Below are 9,916 nucleotides of genomic sequence, written 5' to 3'. Positions count from 1 at the left end.
AGAAATGGAGGTAAAAGACTTAAAAAAGAAATTGGAGGAATCTAATAAAAAAGCTATAGAGACACAAGAACTACTAGCTCAAAAAATAGATATAATGGAAAATTATAACAGAAGAAATAACATAAAGATAGTGGGCCTTAGGAAGATGAAGAAGGCAAGAATATGAGGGAGTTTGTAAAAGATTGGATCCCTAAGACCCTAGGATGTCCAGAACTACAGCAAGAAATGGAAATAGAAAGGGCACATAGAGCATTGGCCTCTAAACCACAACCACAACAAAAACCAAGATCTATTTTAGTAAAATTCCTAAGATATACTACAAGAGAAAAGGTACTGGAGAAGACAATGGAAAAAGTAAGAGAGGGCAACAAACCACTGGAGTATAAAGGGCAAAAAATCTTCATTTATCCAGATATAAGTTTTGAACTCCTAAAGAAGAGAAAGGAGTTCAATACAGCAAAGGCGATTTTATGGAAGAAAGGGTATAAATTTATACTAAAGCATCCAGCGGTATTGAAAATATTTATTCCAGGACAACAAAACAGACTATTCTCGGATCCAGAAGAAGCACGAAAATTTGCAGAACAATTACAAAAATAGACTGAGAGATGAAGACGGGTAATGAGAGTAAAAATGATCACGATTGATATGTATGTGGGTAAAGAGGTATAAGAGTGAATAGATACAATGTGCATACGTGAATGTATCTGTACTTAGAGGAAAATATAGATAGTATAGACAAGAATTAATAAGGGAAGGTAATGGAATAGAGAGAATAAGGAGGGAATTAAAAGAGTGACCTTTGTTACATATGAAAAGCTAAATCTTTTCTGGGGGGGGCTGGGTGGGGGGGAATAGCGGTCACTGCAAAATCAGTTGACGCTTGCGAGTCAATTCGCAAACCCAAATGGAGAGGGGAGATGTGGTTGTCCGACAAGGGATAAAGGACAACTCAGGAGGGGAAGGGGAGATTGGGGGTAAAGAAGATATAAATAGGAGAATAAGGAAAATGTTTGATGTTGTAGGAATGTTGTCTTATAAAGAGTTTAAAATAAGAAAACAGAAATGGAAAAGGAGGAAAGGTAATGATGGAAAAACGGAAAGAGAAGATAAACAAAGTATAAAATGGCTACACTGAACTATATGACTTTAAATATTAATGGAATACATAACCAAATTAAAAGGAAGAAACTACTAAATTTACTGAAAAAGGAAAAAATTGATATAGCATTTACCCAAGAAACACACTTAACTGAATTGGAGCACAAGAAATTAAAGAGAGATTGGGTAGGACATGTAACAGCAGCATCGTATAATTCAAAAGCAAGAGGAGTGGCTATATTAATTAGTAAAAATGTGCCATTTAAAATAGAAGAGGAAATAATAGATCCAGCAGGGAGATATGTTATGATAAAATGTCAGCTCCTAAGTAACATAAAAAACAAAGAATTTGGAATTGATTTGGAGGATGCACAAAAAAGATTTGTTAAGATAGCCCTAGCCATAGCAAAAAAATGTATTATGTCAACCTGGAAATTGGAAGATAATTTGAAAATACAACAATGGCATATAGAAATGAATAAATGTATTCCATTAGAAAAAATAACATATAGTTTAAGAAATAATATTGAAATATTCGAACAAATATGGGAGCCATACATTAAATACAATAGCGAAAACCTACCGGGGACAAACATTACCTAAGTTGATGGAAGGAGAAGGAAAGAAAAGAATGGATTCAGTAGAATTTCTGGTGTATTTTTGTTGAATGACAACATTGTCTGACGGGCTTAATGCAACCTAGATTATATACCTAAAATGGATGAGAGGGGGGGGTGGGGGGGTGGCTTGGGAGGAGGGAGGGGGGGAGAAAAAGTCACTGTATATGTGTGAAAAAGAAAAAGTGTATATCATGGCTAATGTGATTTATGGTGTGAAAAATAAAAAATTTTAAAAAAAAGATAAAAAATGAAACATGGGAAAAGTTATGTTCTGGATCTATGAAGAATATAATAAACACAAGGTTACGCATGATACAGTATAATTGGTTACACAGGTTATATAATCACGCCTCAAAAGTTAAAAGAATGTGATCCAACATTATCAGATAGATGTTTTTGCTGTAAGAAGGAAATGGGAACAACAGTACATGCAATTTGGGCATTTAAGAAAGTGAAAATGTTTTGGGAGGATCTAAATCAGATATTAAATAAAATCATAAAAAATAACATACCAAAAAATCCAGAGATCTTTCTTCTAAGTAATATAAGAAGTCAGGAATTAGGCCTTAAATTGGATAAAGTGCAAAAAAGATTTATTATGATAGCCTTAGCAGTAGCAAAAAAATGTATAATGTCAACTTGGAAAATGGAGAATACAGCAATGGTACATGGAAATGAATAAATGTATTCCATTGGAAAAAATAACATAATTTAAAAAATAAAGTCACATTATACATGGAACATAACAGAGAGGGCTTGCCTCGGACCTCCACCCCCTAAAATGATAAGAAGACAAAACGACTTGATTTGGTGTGTAAAAGTAGATGACACATTTTTCTTGTTTATTTTTCATTGTGTGATGACATTGTTTAATGATTTTATTGTATTATATATGTTGAATATTTATTGGTTTTGGAGGGGGGAGGGAGGGTAGGGGGAAAAAAAGGGAGAAAATGCCACTGTGTATATTTAATGAGAAACGTTTATATATATTTTGGTTGATAATGGTTCACAGTGTGAAAAATAAAAAATTATATAAAAAAACAAAAGGACTTCATTCATGAGTTCAAGAAGGCAGCTCATACTACCTTCCCAATGTAATTAGGGAAAGGTTATAAATGGTGACCTTGTTTGTGCTAAATGAGGAAAAGATCAGAATTACCTAATTAGCTGTTTTCAAATTTGTTTTCAAATAACATCACAGTGACAGTTTACCTAGTCATTTATTACATTGCTTTTTATAAGAACACTAACTGGATATTAATTACCATACAGGCATTCCCCGACATACATCCGAGTTCCATTTTGATTGACCGGCCGTATTTCGAAATGGACGCAAGTGAGAAATTCACAGTATCCGTTTTATCATTCGTCCATTGGGAGCAGGGTGGTGGGATCAGTGTTGGGCCTGATGGTGGGTTGTCAAGAGGGTGGAGCGGTGGGATTGGTGTGGGGACTCATGGCGGGCTGTCGGGAGGGGGCGGGGTGGTGGGATTGGTGTGGGAGCTGGTGGTGGGCTGTTGGGAGGGAGCGGGGCGGTGGGATCTGTGTGGGGGCTGGTGGCGGGCTGTCGGGAGAGGGACAGTGGTATCGGTGTAAAGGCTGGTGGCAGGCTGTCAGGAGGGAGTGGAGTGGTGGGATCAGTGTTAGAGCTGGTGACGGGCTGTCGAAGGGGTTGGGACAGCGGGCCTATCAAGGGGACCAACAGCAGGCTGCCGGGAGAGTCTCCCGACAGCCCACCACCAGCCCTCAACGATAGATGGCAGTGATGCTAATTTATGATGTTAATTTATACTGCATTTTTTTTTGGTTGTATGTATGGATGCCATAAGTTGTATAGGTCATAGGTAGGTCAGGGAGAGTTTGTATTACATTGACTTAAGAAGCACCACTATCTGTGATTACAGAAATTCTGAAGGGGATGTAGAAGGGGACATATAAATGCAGCCTAGTCCTTTGGACCAAGATTTTATAAAACTAACATAGCCTCAACTTTCATTCTTTTGCACTTCTACATTTTTGCAAAATGATTCAATATTTTCAATTGGTAGGGTGAATTTTCTCAATGGTCTGCCCAATTTCCCAATGGATAATCTGCATGTATTAATAACTTTTATTACATTGTAATTGCAACACAGAACATCTCACAGAACAGTTTAAAACAGGAAGCAAATTCAGCTATTCTAGTGAACATGAAATAACAAATGATGCTGAATTGGATTTACATTCTGGAAGTCATATTTTGGGAATGACAAGCTTGTGATATAGGGAAGTTTATATGGCACGTTTTACTGACTGCAGAGAACATTATACATTATCAAGATGTAGAGCGCATCGAAAGAATCAAAGGCTTGTTGATCCAAACCAAGGCTTTTATTAACTAGAAGACTGGAGTGTATCACATGTAGGTCGATCAGTCCAGAATGACCTGGTCTGGCGAGGAGCAACTCTTTAAGACCTGCCAGTAGGTGTGGCTACGGTCTCAGCCAATCACAGTCATCCTACACTACAATCTATACATATACACATTGATGATAGAATCTGTACTATCACATGAGTGATTTCTTATTTTTTTTAACTTTGAAAAGGTAAAAGCCGACTACAATATTATGCTTTTTTTTTTTTAAATTTTTTTTTTTTTTTTTTTTTTTTTTTTTAAATTTTTTATTTTTCACACCATAAATCACAATAGCCATGATATACACTTTTTCTTTTCCACACATTTACAGTGACTTTTTCTCCCTCCCCCCTCCCTCCTCCCAATATTATGCTTTTGATAGGAATTTGAATTCAAATTATAAAATTTTACATTAATGCAAATTGTTGTGACCTATTTTTAACAGAGATTAGGGCTAAAATACTTACCACAAAAGCTGTTATTGAATAGATTGGACCAGTAATCAGTAGAGTTATAGTTATGATACTGAAACAATAAACGATTGATGAAGTATTCAAATAACTAAATTTACAACGGGGCCATCAGAGTAACTGACTCACAATATAGAACTAAACATGGAGCACCGAAAAGCAAGTGAAAATTATTTATATTCAATATATTTGAAGGAAGATTATAAAGCACCTTTCATGTACAATAACATGCAGTATAATCTTAATCCATTAAATAAGATCCTTTAATACAGCAAATATTCCAAATCACTTTAGCACGGCATCACTAAATAAAATTGATGCTGAAATTACATAATGACTGCACTTCCTGAGAAGATTGAAGCAGGAAGGCTACCGGTCAACTTCTATAGGGGCCTTATCAAGAGTGTGCTGGCCTGCTGTATCAGTGTGGTACAGTTGCTGTAGAAAAATGGCTGAGGTCAATCCACAGGACCCTAAGAGTGGCAGTGAGGATCAATGGAGTCTCGCTCCCCTTATTGATGTGATCTACCGAGATTGTTGTCTGAAGAGGGTCTGCAAAATCATTTAGACAGACAAATAGGCAAGGCATAGAGTTTGTGAACCTAATAAAGAGAAATATTATCAATGTAGAATTGCAAAAGAAATAGTATGGAGGTGACTTTTTGACCAGTCCCGACCCATCTCTCCACTTTTAACTTCTTTTGCTCAGTATCCTATGATTGCTTTTTTCTAACACCCTTCCCATGTAAAAGGGTCCCGAGATGAAACTTTCAAACTGTCATGTAAAATGGTAATTTGCATGGTTAGCAACGCAGTTACATGACAATATGAAAGGGTCCAACCGGGTCAAACTTACTGGGGGAGGGGGCAGGTATGCCTAAGCAGCTCGGTTACGGGAACTATGGCCGTCGTCAATACCCATAATTCCCCACGCCGCTGGAACCGCACTGGCGTTAGCCACACTCGGCTGAATACCCACCCCTCCCCTTGTTTGTTCAGGATTCCAGCATCTGCGTTTTTAAAATTCTCTTGAACCGTTTCTGTGCTGCTTCGTTGGCCCACACCTCTATCTTTCTTTCTTTGGCTTGGCTTCGCGGACGAAGATTTATGGAGGGGGTAAATGTCCACGTCAGCTGCAGGCTGACAAATGCCCTTTCATGGTCCAGATCGCTTTACACAGATCGCTCGTGGTATCGTTTCGCCTCAAGCAAGGACCCTATTTGGTGCCGTACAATTTGCCTGCAAATATAATTTCTTTTAATAAAGGGATTATAATTTTTGTAACCAAAAAAACGCTAACAACGATATTCTGGACGCCAATTATTTCTGCATACTGCATTGAAAGCAAATACGCGGTCTAATGAAGAAAACGTAACGTCAGGGATAAGGCAGCAACGGCCGGTCCCTGGCGCCAAAATTCAAAGTGAGCGGAAGGCGCTCGCGTCGCGCTGGCTTTTCGACCGAAATAAGTCGTGAGGGGTTGAAAACCCTTGATCGGCGACCTCTCGCCAAGAAGGGAAGATGTATATCAAATCGATCATTGTTGACGGGTTCAAGTCGTACGCGCAGAGGACGGAGATTAACGGCTTCGACCCGCTCTTTAATGCCATCACCGGCCTGAATGGCAGCGGCAAGTCCAACATATTGGACTCCATCTGCTTCCTGCTGGGCATCAGCAACCTCTCACAGGTCAGTATCATAGGCTCCTGTCCTCCCCTCGTCTTGCCCCTTATCGCAGGGAAAGCGTTGTTTTAAGAAAAATGCCGGAGTGATTCATAGCTGCCTCTCCAGTATTGATCATTTAATCATCATCAGCCACTGAAAAATGGCCACTGTGATCTGAATAAGGCTGGAAGATTCGACAATTTGACGTGCATTCACGATCATTTTGTATAGTTGGTTGCAAACCTTTTGATGACGCCCAGTAAATAAATGGAGAGGCTGAGACTGAGTCATTGATCTACAGGGGCATCCTGTGCCTTGACTCTGGCATTCAGTGGAAAGGGCAAGGTGCTAGAGGTTTTATATAAGGTCAGAAGAGAGATGGGCCACAGGTACAGTCACAAGACGAGTTGAGCCAGGTAATCATGAATACAGCAGTTCACCACATTCACCCTCTTTTTATTGTCTGGCAGGGTGATGTGGGGCACAAAATCTTACAGGTTAAGCTTGATCTTCCGTCCTGACCAGCAGAGCACTGCTTGTGGGGTTGTGGCTGGGGCTCCTGTCTCATCCCTGATCTCCAGCACTATGTCAACCTGCTGGGGGCATGATGGCTCGACTGGGGTGGGTGGAGGGTGCAGCGGTATGTATTGCATGTCCGCAGAAGAAGGGGGGTGCTGCCTAGTGGGTGTTCTCCTTGGGGGGGGTGGGCTGGCCTTGCGTGAGCGAGGTTCTGGATGGAGACCGTTTCCTCGTGCCCATCCGGGTAGGTTACAAAGGCATATTTGGGGTTTGTTGAACCTCTTCAACCAGGTGGTCAGTTTTATGGCCCCTCACATGTTTTCGTAGTAGGATTAGCCCTGGAGACATCAGCCAAGAGGGTAGGGTGGTCCCCGGCGCGGACTTCCTGGGGAAGGAAAAAATTCTTTTGTGAGAGCGTTAGTGGCAATACATAGCAGAGATCGAGTGGCATGGAGCACCTTTGGAAGGACCTCCTGCCGTTGAGAGATAGGCAATCCCCTGGACTTTAGGGCAAGAAGAATGGCCTTCCACACGGTGCTGTTCTCTCTCTCTACCTGACAATACTCCTGTGGGTTATAGCTCATGGTCTTGCTGGTGACGATACTCCTGACCAGCAGGAATTTGTGCAGTTCCTTGCTCATAAACAAGGGCTCCTGGTTGCTGTGGATGCACGATGAGTACCAGAACAGGGTGAACAGAATGCGTAGGGTCCCATGACTGTGATGGTGGTCACGTCAGGCCAGGGGATGGCAAAGGGGAACCGCAAATACTCAATAATCATGAGGAAGTATGTATTGCGGTTGATGGAGAGAAGGGGGCCCTTGAAGTCCATGCTCAGGCACTTGAAAGGGCATCTAACTTTTATCAGGAGCGCCCTGTCAGGTTGGTAAAAGTGCGACTTGCATTCTGCACAGACCCTGCAGTCCCTGGTCGCATCTCTGAAATTCCCAATGGAGTATGGCATATTCTGAGATTTGATTAAGTGGGAAAAAAATCTCGTTGGGGCAGCAGAGGTCATTGTGGAGGGCTTTGAGGCGATCCACCTGTGTGCTGATACATGCCCCTCATGACAGGGCATCTAAGGGTTCATTGAGCTTCCCCGGCCTGTACAGGTTGTCATAATTGTAGGTGGAGAGCTCGATCCTCCACCTCAAAATTTTATCGTTCTTTATCTTACCCCATTGTTTATTGTTCAACATGAATGCCACGGCCCGTTCGTCCGCGAGCAGGGTAAAATATCTGCCGGCCAGGTAGTGCCTCCAGTGCCATACTACCTCAGCTATTGCCTGAGGCACCTCCTCTATAGAGGAGTGTTGGTCTTCAGGGCCCTGGAGGGGGTGAAAAGGCAATGGGGCGGCCTGCCTGGACAAAATGGATGCATCGCTCTCCACCTGGCAGGGGGCAGATTCATCCAATGCATACGTTGCAGCTTGCATGATTTCCTCCTTTATGCGGCAGAAGATTGCCCATGCTTCATTTGTAAGGGGAAAGGAGGTGGACATGATAAGGGGGTGGGCTTTATCTGCATAATTTGAAACCCTAACATCTTTTCTGGACCTTGAGTCTGTGGGGAAGGGGGAGGTCTAGCAGAGGCTGCATGCGGTCGGGGTTGGGGGAAATGACCCCATTCGCCACCACGCAGCCCAGGATTGCCAGTGGGTAGTGTGGAAAACACACTTATTCTTATTGAAGGTCAGATTCAGGTGTTTGGTAGAGGTGAAGAATTTCTGGAGATTCGCTTCATGGTCTTGCAGGTCTTGGCTGCATATTGTAATGTTATCCAGATATGGAAAGGTGGTGTGCAGATTGTTTTAATCTACCATCCGGTTCATTTCCCATTGGTAGACGGAAACGCCATTGGTGACACTGAAGGGGACCCTGGGGAAGTTGTAGGGGTGGTTGTCCGCCTCGAAAGCTGTGTACTGATGATCCTCAGGGCAGATGGGTTGTTGGTGGTGGGCAGATTTCAGGTCTATCGTGGAGAACACACGATACTGGGCGATTTGGTTAACCATATCCTCGATGTGAGGGAGGGGGGGTACATATCCAGCAGCATGTAGTAAGTAATGATTTGACTATAATCAATTACCATTCTGCATTTACCTCTGCTCTTTGCCATCACTACTTGAGCTCTCCAGGGCTTGGTGCTTGCATTAATAATCCCCTTATCCAGGAGTAAGTGTACTTCCACCTTTATAAACACCCTGTCTTCCTCACTGTATCACCTGCTATTTGTAGCGATAGACTTATAGTTGGGGGTGAGATTGGCCAACAGTAGGTGGAGGTCGATGCGGAGAGTAGAAAAACAGTGCATCAGTTGGGCCAGCAGGGGAAGGGGTAGACAGAGCAGCTGGTTAAGGAACTGCGGGATGCCGATTGAGGGATGGGAGAGGGCTGTCATATTGCATAGTGATACTCTTAAGTGGCACTGGAAGTCTAGGCCCAACAGTACCAGGGTGCAGAGCTGCGGCATAATGATGAGCTTAAAGTCTCAATATGTCATGCCCTGCAGAGTCAGTGTCACCATAGTGTAGCTGTGGATTTCTGTGGAGTGAGACTTTGAGGTTAGGGCGACTTTGTAGGCGACCAGTTTAGCCTCAAGGAAGTAATGTTGTACAGTGTCTGAATGACACTGATAGCAGTGTGCTCCTGCTATCAAAAAGGCATTTAGTCACCTGACCGTTGATAGAGATGTTCATCATGGAGTGGGCGAGTTGGTGAAGGCTGTTCTGGTCCAGAAGCCAGGGTCGGTCCGTGGTCCAACCTGTGCTGCATCTCTGTCTAGGGTCATGATGGCAGCGTCCACGTCGCAACGTGGGTCTCCCCAGAAGTCTGTGGCATCCAAGATGGTCGTCCCCATGTCACAGCATGGTTGTCCCTGGATGATGCTGGCATCCAGGTTGGCGGTTGCCATGCTGCTTATACGGCGACACTGGGGCTGGAGGGCTGTGACTGGCATACTCTTGCTTCGTGGCCCTTCTTGTTCTTGGAACTCGTCGCATCTCTCACCAGGCAGTGTTTTGTCTGGCTGCAGAAGTAGCACTTCAGGTGCTCCTGGGAGACAGTGGCTGTGGTGAATTCGTTAATCGAGCATGGCAGTGGACCAGTGGCCTGCAGACCAGCGTCCCAGGATGGTGTTCCCC

At 42.8% G+C, this 9,916-nt stretch overlaps 1 protein-coding gene across 1 annotated transcript in view; it reads left to right on the top strand.

The window, feature by feature from the left end:
* The first annotated feature begins 5,792 nt into the window (after window positions 1-5,792).
* The window catches only part of smc2 (structural maintenance of chromosomes 2), an 89,698-nt gene continuing 85,574 nt past the window's right edge, over window positions 5,793-9,916 (top strand). Inside the window, exon 1 of the mRNA XM_069923003.1 lies at window positions 5,793-6,278. Coding sequence (XP_069779104.1) covers window positions 6,111-6,278 — 168 coding nt within the window. The 5' untranslated portion in view covers window positions 5,793-6,110. The remainder of the gene's footprint in view (window positions 6,279-9,916) is intronic.

The sequence above is a fragment of the Narcine bancroftii genome, chromosome 1 (assembly GCF_036971445.1).
Source record: "Narcine bancroftii isolate sNarBan1 chromosome 1, sNarBan1.hap1, whole genome shotgun sequence".
Lineage (NCBI taxonomy): Eukaryota > Metazoa > Chordata > Chondrichthyes > Torpediniformes > Narcinidae > Narcine > Narcine bancroftii.
The sequence above is the reverse complement of the archived record's forward strand: the minus strand, read 5'-3'. Positions and strand labels throughout refer to the sequence as shown.